This window comes from Squalius cephalus, assembly GCF_949319135.1.
Source record: "Squalius cephalus genome assembly, chromosome: 22".
NCBI classification, from domain to species: Eukaryota; Metazoa; Chordata; class Actinopteri; order Cypriniformes; family Leuciscidae; genus Squalius; species Squalius cephalus.
The window spans coordinates 29,064,242-29,077,763 of NC_137143.1; the positions used below are offsets into that span (position 1 = coordinate 29,064,242).

Consider the following 13,522-nt stretch of genomic DNA (forward strand, 5'->3'; position numbering starts at 1 on the left):
ATTACCACACCCTCCAGGCACCACCGTCATTTATTTATAACACTTTCACATTCATACTCATTTGCCATGTGCGTAGGAAAAGAGTGGCAGAATAAGTGTGTAATTTTAGTCTTCTGTGTCAGTTCCAGCCACCACGCCTTCCAAACAGATTCCAACGCTGAGGAAAAATCATGGAAAATAAATGCAGGCACAAGCCAAGCATTCCTGCCGTACAAGATCAGTGACTAATGTTTTTACTAGAAGGTTTTTGTGGATGATTATTTGCAGTTCTTCTCCAGAAATGTGTGCTAACATCAACAATAAGCATTTGTCAGAAAATAAATGTGCTAGCATTATAAAGAAAACCATGTGATCTATAAGAAGAACAATGACTTATTTAAGGGAGGGGGGAAAAAACATGCATATAGTTCATACAACTCCAAAACAAGATTATTTCTTAAAGGAATGGTCCAGGTTCATCTGTGATATCAACTCTTCCTTCAGTTTGTAAAAACAAAAATGTTTGCAGTAATGCACTTATAATGGAACTCTAAGGGGGGACACACATTCCGGAGGGTTTTGAAGGAGAAATGTGAAGCTATGCATTGCTAACATAATTCCTGTAAGTGAGTTTTTCGCTATACTGTACATAAACTCTGTGCATCAGTTTTGTTATTGTTAACTGAAATAAGGCTGAATTAAAATAAAATATAAATACTGAAAAATCTACAGTTAAAAATCCGGAACGAAAATTAAGAAATATAAGATAAAGTACTAAAAAATACTAAAATTAAAAAAAATTAAAGCTAAACAGAAATATATAATAAAAAAAAAATTACTAAAACATACAATAATGACTAAAATAAATTCAAAATATAAATACTAATTCAAAATATTAATGAATAGCCTACTATAATAGTATATAAATAATACTAAAATAACACTCAGAAAAAAAGGACTTCGCTTGTAATGATTATGCGATGGCGAACCAGGTGTTGAAATACTGGATAACATCTGCACAAACTGCATTGGTTTTATGTATATCATTTAAGTATTGTGGCTATACTTTTAAAACTGTGTATTTTAGCAGTGAGTAGTTTGCATTGCAACCAGGCACAGTGCATCACCCCATAGACTTCCATTGTAAGTTTATTAATTGCAGTAAATTCAATTTTTGCATTATTTTACAAATTGAGAGACAAGTCAAACCAACGTGATTTAAACTTGTTTATAACCCAGAACTTTCCTTTAAATAGCCGAGATGCATCTAAACCTTAAAGGTGACATATCACAGCTTTTCCAAAAGGTTGTGTTTTGTTTTGTTTTTTACTTTATTTTCTTACATAGGAAAATAGCATTTTTCTGTTATTCAAAAATATAACCTAAATTTGACCAGCTATAAGGTATAAGAGCAGCTATAGTTGGATGGTCTGTGTAAATGAAAACAGTCAAGGTCCGTCCACACCAAGAACTATAAAAATAACTAACAATAACTATATTTGCGTCCAACCCAGCGGACGATATCATTCTGTTTATTATAAGCGCGCACTGCAGTTTTGTCTTTGCTCAATCTTTTTAAAGCAGGATGGATTCTGATTGGCTGTCAATGTTTCATCAGCTGAAAAAAATAAAAATTCTGAAAGTCATTCCAACGATATCGTTATAGTTGTGCTGAGGACTATTCTTTAATATTTAGAACGATTTTTAGAACTATATATTTATCGTCATCGCTATAGTTATCGTCCTTGGTGTGAACGAGCCTTTAATGCATTAACATGATGTTATAGGTATAGGAAATAATTTAACACTTTTATTGGGATGAAGGTGGTGGCAGAAAAATCAAGGATGAGCCCTTGCAAAGGAATATAAAGTTAGAATTCCCATAAAAACAGACATCTCCCTTCAAAAAAAGAGAAGAGAACAGGAAAAAAAGACTATCTTAAAACAGGAAGTCCATGATAGTACTAATCGAAACAATGTAAATTAGGGTGCTCTTTGAGCGATATTAAAAAGGATGTACCTACGTGATCGTTCAGAAACTGCTACAAACTTTAGAGTATTGATAAGTCCAGATACTAAGTGTGTAGAGCATCGTGAAAGCCTACATGAGCTACTAAGTACTGTAGAGCGGGGAAGAAAATGCATAAAGTAGTTAAGACCAGATGTACAAAGGCAAGACGATGTGGGAGATTAACATGAACCTTCTCAGGAAAGAAACTCAAACACAGTCCCATGGACGCTAGAGTAGCCCGTGCAATGACGTATCGGTATAATGATGTCCAGATAGCTTCATTTCGACAGGAAGCAATCAGCTGCCAGTTTTTATGAACAGTAACAACTGTCCTCAGCGATTTACTGTAGCTTATCAACCGTGACGGCACTAAGTAGAAAAAAATGCATTGATCTAATGCAAAGCACATTACGACGACACAAAGGAAACAATTTTCTTTGAGTGATTACAGATCGAAGAGAAAATTGTTTCTAGCTTATATATGTTTTACAGTACATAAGTTTGTTCCATACATGTAGTGATGTTATCCACGGTTTTGGCATACGCTCTCAACAGACTGAGAGAGATGAGGCACGAGAAAAAAACGTGGAAAGCAACTTGATGCATAAATACCTTTCAGCTGCCGCAGGGATGTGATTGGGCTGAGAAAATTCCACGATTGGGTTTGCGCAAGGGGTGGGGACTAAACATTCGATACATTCGGAAAAAGTCCAAAGTTAAACGTGTTGTAAATAGTGCTGTCAAATCGATTAATCGCATCTAACATAAAAGTTTCTGCTTATATGTGTATATGTGTGTGTGTGTGTATATATATATATATATATATATATATATATATATATATATATATATATATACACACACACACACATATATATTATATAAAAACAAACTTTTGCTAATTAATTGATTTGACAGCACTAGTTTTAAAACACTGTGACGTGTCACAAATAACGCCATCGGACTTAATCATAAAAATGTATTTAAAAAAGCTGTACTCCATCAGAGTACTTCAATAAGGTGAATCTCGCGAAGAAATGTCAAATAAAAATTAAATAAAATGAAGCTTATTGTAAGATTGTTTTGCATTGCGGTGTTATTTTCAGTTAAGTGCACCCGATATTCCCATTACATTTAAGTGAAAAATCTCATTCGCATTACAGTTATTATCATTTCTTGTTTGTTTTGATAATAGAAATCTGTATAAATTAATTTCAACAACTAAAACTACCATTTTGTACTCTTACAATTGTACTATACACTACAATTTAAATGTATTTTATTAGCAATGCAGTAATAAGAATGAGATTTCTTTTTCACAATATGATAATGAGATGTTTTAGGCATTACAATTTTGAAAATGAGATGTTTTGCATTGATCACAGTAATAAAAATGAGATGTTTTTGCATGACAACTGACAATTTTGAGGGTTAAATATACTTAACTGTCATATAAATAACGTCACAAAAATGTCATTTCCTTTTTCTCCTTTTTTTTTCAGGTAAAATATTGCATTTCTTGACATTTTTCTTGAGATTCACCCTGACAAAGGCCATATTTGATAATGCATAATTTTATAGCCTAAATCATAGTGCATATTGTCTCAATTTAAAAGGAAGGGAAATTCTGCAGCATTCTGGCTTCAGTTAATGTGCAACAGCCAACCAAAATACTGTATTCCTTTTATATTTTCACCTGGTTAGATCTATAACACAATATTCACAAAATGTACAGGAAACGAGTTTCCTCAAATTAAACTCCGTATTGTCCTTTAGATATCCAGATTTCCCGCAACCTCGGTTTAAAGGCAATAAAAACAGATCTCGTAATCTGTTGCAGCTCAACCTGTATCTCTACACCAACAAAGGACGAAACGCGACGAAATCGACTGTGAGCTTTACTTTAACCCACCAAAAAGCCAGAAATATGCTTTGAGCTTAACAATCACATCCCTGAGTTTCAAGTTAGCTGACTGTAGCACCAAGAAACACAAACATCTGGATAAACGATAAAAAAAGTGGGGGAGGAAAAGGAGAGAAAAATGAAGGCGGAGGGTTACAGCTTGTTAGCCCGTTTAGATATCACATCTTTCCCTCTCAGACTCCAGGAATCACACTCCAGTTTCATCCCGGGCTCAGACGTTCGCCCTGACCAGTCTGCTGGCACGAGGACCCCGGTGCACCTTGGTGTGTTTGGATAGGTGGTCGCTCCTGGCGAACTTTTTGTCGCACATTGTGCACTCGTAAGGCTTGACTCCCGAGTGAGACCGCCGGTGGCGGGACAGCTCATCGGAGCGAGAGAACCTTGAAAGCATGAAACACAGCAGGACGTACACGTCAGCTCAGTTCATTACAGGTTTTGATGTTAATCAGCTCTCAACCTTTTGTACAAGGTTCCTGCATTAGTCGACCAATGAATCTCTATGACTTACTGCTCTAAAACATTTAGAAAATTCCTTTTATAGAGATTGCACTCGCAAACAGATATTTCAAGGCAAGGCGATCAAATATTTTAAATATAGCTACAACAATTTCAATAAATAAATATTCTATATAAATGTTTTGATAAATAAATATATATTGAAAATTTCAATGAGTTTGGGGTCAATACTTTTTTATTATTATTAATATTTCTATTCATCAGAAATGCATTAAATTGATCAATAGTGACAGTAAAGACATTTCAAATCCTGCAAAAGATTTGTATTTCATATAAGTGCTGCTCTTTTAAACTCTCTTCATCTTGGAATCCTGATTTTTTAATTTTTTTTATTGGTTCCAACTTTCCACAAAAATATTAAGCAGCACAACTGTTTTCAACATTTATAATAATAATAAAAATAATAAATATTAGAATGATTTCTGAAGGATCATGTGAGACTGAAGACTAAAGTAATGATATATTCAATACATAACTATAAAATAATTTTACATTGTCATAATACTTCACAAGATTAGTTTCTACTGATTTCTTCATCAAATAAATGCAGCATTGGTGAGCATGAGAGACTTCTTTCATAAACATGTATCAAAAATAATATCAATTTTAATATCAATCTTATCAAATAAAAAAAGCATATCAACCCCCCAAAAAAGCATACAAACCCCAAATGTTTAAAGCATAAACATTAACTGATAGCCTCTAGGGCCTAGATGACATCAGCCAAAAAGAAATGGAGCAAGTTTTTAAGAAAGAATATGCAGACATATGTTTTAGTGCGCCAAACAAATCTCTAAGACCAAAAATGTGCATTAAGGAAGCAAATAGGATCAGTTCTGAATGGATGATCTGAATGTTATGACCAACCGTCTGGTTTCAACACTTACCTCCACCCACAGTCTGGCCAGCTGCACAGGTAGGGTTTCTCACCCGTGTGTCTGCGGAAGTGAGCCTTCAGGTGGCTGCTCTTAGTGTACATCTTCTCGCACCCTGGGTGAGAGCATTTGTGCACCCGCAAGGTTTCCGTGGAGGACCTGGATGAACGTGGTGTGATGGCTTTGACCAGGCCTGCACCCGCTATTCCGACCGCCCTGACGGCAATGGGCAGGGGAGCGATCTTCACATACTTTTGGTCTTGATTGATGGCCTCGCCCATGATGGGGAGGAAGGTTGCTGAGGGCACCTGTGGTGAAAGAAGGGTAATGTTCTGTGCCCCTTGGACACCGAGCACCAGGTGGGCCACTCGGAGCCCGTTGGCCACGCCCGATTGGTTGTCTGGCTGTTGGAGGGTGTGGCTTAGCTGGAGTGGTTGTAACTGAAGCACAAATGGAGCACCAACGAGCACCGGCGCAGCACTTGCCGTGGCGTTAACACTCTGAGTGGCAGGGGCCGGTGAGGTCGTATTGGATTTCGGCTCTGCGTCACTGGGGGAAGACGGCTGGATGGGAGGCTCATCGCCCTTAGACATCTCCTCCGGACTCATCGGAGCATCTCTCACCAGCTCCATCTTCTCCATCAAGAATTCCTCAATGTCCTCCAGGGTTGGAGAGAAGGTGCTGGGCAGTTGCTGTATGAAATCAGGCAGCCTGGACGTCTGGGTCAACAACTCCTCGGTGGAGTCTAAAAAGATCTGTAGCGGGCCTTCATCCTCGTCTTCCTCGCCTGGGCTGTAGCTGAGTCGAGCTCCAGCGTCTTCCGCTTCAGGACTGGAGCACGAGATGGAGCTGCCCCTCTCGCTGCTCTCACTGCCGCCCACCTCGAAGAAAGGCAAGGTGGCCAAACCATGGTCCGCAAACAATTCATTAGCAGTGGCCACCGCTTTGTCACTTATGGAGACCATTTGTTGGTGTGCGGATCAGAGGAAAGCTGAAGATATTGCCACGGTTTGTAAACACTGCATCAAAAAAAGAAAGTCAGAAGTTAAATAATGAGGATAATGTACAGTGGCGCGCTTAAGTATTTGACACTTACACAAGTATCACAGGTTATAAAAAAATATTAAGTAGCACAACTGTTTCTGAGTATCAAATCAGCATTTCAGAATGATTTCTGAAGGATCACGTGACACTGAAGACTGGAGTAATGGCTGAAGAAAATTCAGCTTTGATCACAGGAATAAATTATATTTTAAAGTATATTAAAATAGAAAACCATTATTTTAAATTGTAATAATATTTCACAATATTGCTGTTTTTCTGTATTTTTTTGGTCTAATAAATGCAGAGACTTCTTTCAAAAACATTAAAAATGGTCATTTTTCCAAACTTTTGACCGGTACTATATATGGTCAATTATATAATTATGCACTATTATATTTAATTTAAATAATAAATCTGCATAAATTATTATGTATTATTTATATTCATTTTTGTATTAAAATAATTATATTTCTTTACATTATGGAAGGCTATGATTTCTTTAAGCTATATATATATATATATATATATATATATATATATATATATATATATATGTATGTATATATATGTATATGTATATATATATATATATATATATGTATATATATATATATATATATATATATATATATATATATATATATATATATATATATATATAGGGTGAAATATGACATACTGTATATTCCAGGCTGTTGTTGTAAATAAGAAGTTGTTCTTAAGTGACTTGCCTGGTTAAATAAAGGTTCATTCTTAATAAATATATGTTCTTGACAGGTTTTGTGACAAGACTCACCAATGATTAATGTCTTTGCATTAGATAACAAAATATCAAAACAAGTAGCATTTATTTTCCAAGACACATATATATATATATATTATTTATTTATTTGTTTGTTTATTTATTTATTTTTTTCAAATGAAAAAATAAATTATATATAGGCTATATATATTTGCACATTTTCTGGTTGTTAACTTAATTCATACATCCAATAAGCATCAGCTTATGGCCAGCTAGTTACAAAATGTCTCGTTTAAGTTAAGTTCTGCATATTGTATCTGAATCAATGAAAATGCAAAAGTGTCCAAATACTATAATACGGGCCAATATTTACATGCACCCACGCTCATCTCTACCATGCTTTCAGAGATCAAAGCACCGAGGAGCAGAAAGAGGAGGGGCCAGTAAAAACACCATCACAACACAACACAAATCACCATCACAACATAAGTCACAATGCACACTAAACTCAGAAGAAAAACTACATAATCAAACTTGCATTAAAACTGCACCCCTGCTTGAACTACAGCACACACACGAGGCACTAGACATGTGTTTCAGTGAAGTGCGTCAGCAGGGCAGGAAAACAGGCCTGCACACATGCTCCCAACACACAGCCGAGGAAAACTGCAGCTTTCGGACAACACGACCACAACATTCCCAGAAACAGGTGTCAACTTCAACAAAGTGGGGTCATTTAGATCGAATCTGACCCTCTGTTAAAAAAAATACACTTCGATTTGCTTTATCGACCGTAAAACGATATATTTATGTCTCATTACCTTGTGTAAATATGGATTGAAATATCCGGATTGTGGATGTATGACATAGGATGAATCCAGATGTCTCTTTCAGTGTTATTGTTGGGAAGAACATCGTCCTTGCCACGGTTCCATGTTGGCATTTCTCGCAGAGTCCTGTCACATGACACGCATCGCAATGCATTCGAGGGCACGGATCCGATTCCTGGCTTCTGATTGGTTGCGTAACGGAGGCTCGCTCCAAAACGAGGTACGTCATTGGTTAGAGTAAAAAAAGTCATGAATTATTTATGAGAGTTGGAAAAACAGCCAACGAAAGCAACAGAAAAAAACTCAATGTATTTCTGCACATTTAAATACATGCATCGCATGCATCATTTTCAAGCTAAACTTTTAACCCGTTCAAACCAGAATTATGTTCCAGGGACATCAAATAAATATAACCATGCTTTATATCTACTTAAAATGCATCCATAATTATAATCAACAAAGATCGTTAATTTTTTTAATGTAACATTCAAATAGTTTTTTTCAAGAAAACGTAAATACTCAATTATATAATTAATAATAACTGTTAAAATAATTTTCATTTTATTGTTAAAAGTTAACAAGACTGGGATAAAGATACAGATTAAATATTATGCAGTAAGATCATATTTTTTATTATTATTTATTTATTTATTTTTGTCAAAGAATAATACAAATACAAAAAATAGTTTTGTTTTTTTAAATACATTTTATTTTCAAAGATGGTCAAAAGAAAATGCAGCCATTAGAATTTTTATTTGAGTGTAGTTGCAAAGAACTAAAAGAGAAAAACAGCACTGATAAAATAAGATGATGGAGTATCTTAGTGTTTAACAGCTGCGAGACACTAGATGGCAGTAGCTTATAATAAAGAACTGACTGATGCCACCCATCCAGAGCATGAAGAATAAACATCACATTTGAACTCTTTTGTTGTTTTCTTTTAGGTAGTGTTGCTATATTAAGAGACATCAACATTATATCTTAGAACCAAAACAGATAATACAAATGTACATAAAAAATAAACTCTTTGTAACAAATGAAATGCAATAGATCTATCTATCTGGCAACTATAGTGTTATTAAATTAAATAAATCATTGAGACAAGCATTGGAGACTTTTTTTTTCTCCAATTAATTAAGCACAATAATAAAAAAAAATAATAATAAAAGAAGAACCAGCAAAAAGACTTATCCTTCTCTAAAGATATAAATCTTTGGACCAAATATGTAAACATCACTTCTTTTACAGGATGTACAGGGTTGCGTGTTTCAAAGCCTGAAACTCTCACTCATCCTCATTTGAAATAATACATTCAGCATTACTTTTCTGCCCTTCAATACACCCATATCAACTAACTTAACAATTCACTGTTACTTGTGTAAGTGCTCCCTTTAATTAGTATAACATTGTGCAAGATTGCAAATATAATATTGTAATTTGCAGGTTAGATAACAAAAGTTCTGTCATATAAATTGTAAACTATTAATTATAAAATGTAAATGTAAACCAAATCTGTAAACATCACTTCTTCTACAGGTACAAGGTTGTGTCACAAGGTTCAAAGCCTGAATGTTTCTCTTTAAAACATACATTCAGCATATTTTCTTGTGTAAGTGCTCTCCGTAATATGTAACATTGTTCAATACTGCAAATATAATATTGTAATCCACAGGTTAGACAACAAAGGTTCTGTCAAATAAATTGTGAACTATTAATTACAATATATAAATGATCATTTATATGCTCAAAAAAATAATATTGTTTACCACTATGTAACTTTTAAATTATGAGTCAATACAGCATCAATCCTTCTTCCAAAACGTGTTTTTGTCTTTTCCTCAGTTGCGTCGCTTCACTGCCGTTCATAAATCCTCTCCCGTGGCCTCATGGGATAGTAAAGTGTCCATCAAATGCGCACTTCAGAATCTCATCAGAAATGGTAGGTCATCCACATACTTCAGTATCCAGTTTTAACTGCACATTGTCTTTCCAAAAACATTAAACAGAACCAGCTAGCCTTTATGGTTTTTCTCACTATCCAGAGTCCTTTGCTCTAGGTAACATCTCAATCATCTACTTGCATCAATATCCGCCTTCTCAAAGATGATCTTGCTGGAGAAATACACAGCCACAACACTGAGCAGAGACGCACAGGCCATGTATGCGGTCACACTGAAGAGCTGCACGATGGAGCCCATGAAGAGGGACGGCACCACCTGAGACAGCAGGTAAGCACTGTCCAACAAGGCGATGTCTGTACCCATACCTCTGAAGGCTGAGGGTTGTGCAGGACGAGGGTCCATAGTGACAGACAGATCGATTAATTGTGAACTTTTGATATGGCTCTGGAAGGGTATCGGATAAGAGGCTCCACCTGGGCAGCCGTTGGATCGTTTCTGCTGTATCTCAGCCGATCTGATCCGCCTGTCGTTGGAGAAAAACACCTGGAAATTGAGAAATCCGTTTGGTTAGGATAAAAACTCTTTGCATTTTTGCATAATGCTTTGCTTGGATCCCTTACCTGTGCATTGGAGTGGTACAGGCATATGAGCGTGTACGGCAGAATCTGCAGGATGCAGAAAGTGTATCCTGTAGCGGCGGCCATGATGGTGACTAGTGTAATGTTGTGGGATACGGTCATAATCGCTGTACTCACGGCCAGCAGAACCACACTGCTCAGATACAGCTTCCTAATTCCTATGCACAACACCATACGCTCCATCGCCAGAGAGAAGATCACAGAGGTCACGCATTGAAGGAAAAGACCCAGACTGGCCATTCGCACACCTGTGACGGAGAACCACACAAAAATACTTATATTATATATACATGTATACACAGTTCAAATGTTCGGGGTCAGTACGATTTAAATATATTATATTTAATTAATATTGAGAAATATTATTACAATTAAAGGTAACTGTATTCTATTTGAATATATTTATTCCTGTGATGCAAAGCTGAATTTTCAGCATCATTACTCCAGTCTTCAGTGTCACATGATCCTGCAGAAATCATTCTAATATGCTGATTTGCTGCTCAAGAAACATTTCTTATTATTTTTAATGTTGAAAACAGTTGTGCTGCGTAATATTTTTGCTTAAACCATGATGCATTTTTTTTAGGATTGTTTCATGAATAGGACATATAAAAGAACAGAGAAATCTTTTGAAACATTAATAATTAATGTTAATAATAACTAATGTTATCACTGTCACTGATCAATTTATTAAATAAAATAATACATTTTCACACCAAGCTTCTAAATTACATGCTTATATATTATTATACATATACATATTATTATGCATATTACTAATATTAAAAATTTATATTAATAGTAAAACTATATATATAAAACTGTATATACATATATGTGTGTGTATTTTGAAAATAAGACTTTTTTCTGTATATTACTGTACCTTCATCATAGCGTGTCCTTCCTGAGGAGCCTGGCTCTTCACTGGGAACGCCGTTATACAATCCCTCTCCGACAAAGTCTGCGTAGAAGAGCATAAAGGACATGAGTGCCATCCAGCTGAACAACTCAGCGATGAACAGCCTTGCTATGACTTTTGGCATGCGGCTGCACAGCGAGTAGAGTCGGGGAACCACAGAAAAGGCACTAGAGAACGTCCTTCGTAAAAGCAGAAATCTTGGAAACACCACACTTTTGCAGCAGCAAGTCTTCAGGATGTCAGACTTTTTGGACACCTCAACTTCCCCCAGCCTTTCTCGTACTGTCGGCTCCTCAGAGATGAAGGTCGTACCCATCAAACAGGTGAGAAAGATGAAGGTCAACACAGCGTAGATGAAGGCCTCTTGTCCACCCATGTAGACCACGGTGTCTGAAGTGGTCCAGTCGACCGCGGGGAGCAGGTAACCAACGCATCCGCCCAGACTGAGCATGAGGGAGAAGATGGAGAAAGCCTTACGACTCTCCTCCTCTCCAGGGTAGAGGTCAGAAACCAAGGCCTCCAAAGGGGTGAAGCAGGCCTGACCACAGAATTCCACCAAACAAATAGCAAGGACCAGCAGCGGGACCTTCAGCCAATGCTGCTGTTGTTTTGTGAGCAGGGTAACATTGGTGGACGTCTGAGGGATGATAAAGAGTCCGAGCAGGACGCCCATGCACAATACCCATATGAAGGGGCGCCGGCGGCCATATTTACTTCTCAAGCTATCACTCGCTGAACCAATGAGAGGGACAGCGATCAAACCCAGCACAGGTCCCACAGCTGAAATAAAACATAAAATCATAAAACATAAGGGAATAACATTGTTTAATACATCAAATGTCAATTCACTTGGGATATGAGTGTCTGCTAAATTAATTAAATGTGTATGGGCGAATTCAGGTTGATTGGGGCACTTTTTCCAAATCATCTCAATGGCAAAAGTGTCCCAAACACCCTGAATTCATCCCTATATACAGCCTATTCATTTTTACTATGTTAAATAATTGTAAAAAGTGTAATTAAAAAGAAAATGTTTCCAGCTCATGTTTGATATTTTGTTCTGCTGTTGAACAATGATAAATTATAGGCTATATTAGGCCTAATTTTATTTAAATGTTGAGTAAACGACATATGCTATCTCTACATTTTCACGCTTATATATATTTTTTCACGCAGTAGGCTATAGGATTGTGCATGTTAAAGTAGCCTACCCTTAGCATACAGCTGACTTTACATTTGAAGATATAAAATAGGCTTTCCAAGGCAAAACGTTTGTAATCCCCTGAGGTAGGCCTACAGTAGAAGTGATGCATTGACGTGGTATTTGCGGTTCAGTAAGTGAGTCAACTGAAACTATTTTATAAATAAACTTGTTGGAAGTCAAGCAACGTTGACGCAATGAACAGTTCTCTAAAATAAAAACACATGTTCAGTAACCGGTCTAGCAGATTCGGTTTATTTGAATTCAGTCAGTAAAGAAGGATTCATCAGTCAAACCAGTAACTGTATACTGAGCTTTTTCGTCTATTTGAACCATTCGATAAAAGAACCGACTCATTAGAGTAATTTGTTTGTGAATCAAATAATAAATTAGTATTACGTCAACGCGCCGTTTTCGTATATTTGAACCATTCGATAAAAGAACCGGCTCATTAGAGTCATTTATTTGTGAATCAAATAATAAATTTGTTTTTACGACAACACGCCGCCGCTGAAAAAGCGCTTCTGACTGGAAACTGCTGTGATGGAAGGGCGACGTGTCCGATATTGTAAGTACAAATTCAAAGAAACCTGTTAACTGAATTTAAGATTTTTTTTATATATATTTCTGGCATGGTAGGCTAAGAACGCATGCATTCTCACAAACGCAAATCGATTATTTCCACTTGCGAAAACTGCTAAGAATTTAATCTCATGATGATAATCCCTTGAATGGAGTTCCAACACCTCCAGTCTTTGTGGTTGGCAGTCCAGATCTTAAACGACTCTACACCACTAAACCCATAAGAAACCAACCAGCTAACAAAAATATGTTTTAAAACGTTTTGGTAACATTAAGTTGAAATTGTTATTTCTGAATGTCCCCAGTGCGTTACAAAGGTGCAGTTAAAAAAAATCCATTAACGAGAATTAATGGGAGTTC

At 36.2% G+C, this 13,522-nt stretch overlaps 2 protein-coding genes across 2 annotated transcripts; both read right to left on the minus strand.

Annotated features, from left to right (window-relative positions):
* Nucleotides 1–3,062: 3,062 nt before the first annotated feature.
* On the minus strand, nt 3,063–8,056 carry LOC307150080 (Krueppel-like factor 15). Its single transcript, XM_079856858.1, has 3 exons — nt 7,913–8,056; nt 5,318–6,324; nt 3,063–4,294 (listed from the first exon to the last, which is right to left on the minus strand). Exons 2-3 carry the CDS (start codon nt 6,268–6,270, stop codon nt 4,126–4,128), a joined length of 1,122 nt encoding a protein of 373 aa, XP_079712984.1. The 5' UTR covers nt 6,271–6,324; nt 7,913–8,056; the 3' UTR covers nt 3,063–4,125.
* Nucleotides 8,057–9,990: 1,934 nt separating this feature from the next.
* Nucleotides 9,991–12,307, minus strand: slc45a3 (solute carrier family 45 member 3; the record flags this gene model as incomplete). Its single annotated transcript, XM_079856857.1, has 3 exons — nt 9,991–10,365; nt 10,443–10,708; nt 11,344–12,307. 3 exons carry the CDS (start codon nt 12,305–12,307, stop codon nt 9,991–9,993), a joined length of 1,605 nt encoding a protein of 534 aa, XP_079712983.1.
* Between the last annotated feature and the right edge of the window lie 1,215 nt (nt 12,308–13,522).

Excerpts from the sequence above, each read along its gene's own strand:
- LOC307150080 (XM_079856858.1), bottom strand. The coding sequence starts at position 6,270 with ATGGTCTCCATAAGTGACAAAGCGGTGGCCACTGCTAATGAATTGTTT. Across the intron at positions 4,295-5,317 it reads TGGCCAGACTGTGGGTGGAG|GTTCTCTCGCTCCGATGAGC; the intron begins GTAAGTGTTGAA and ends CATGCTTTCAAG.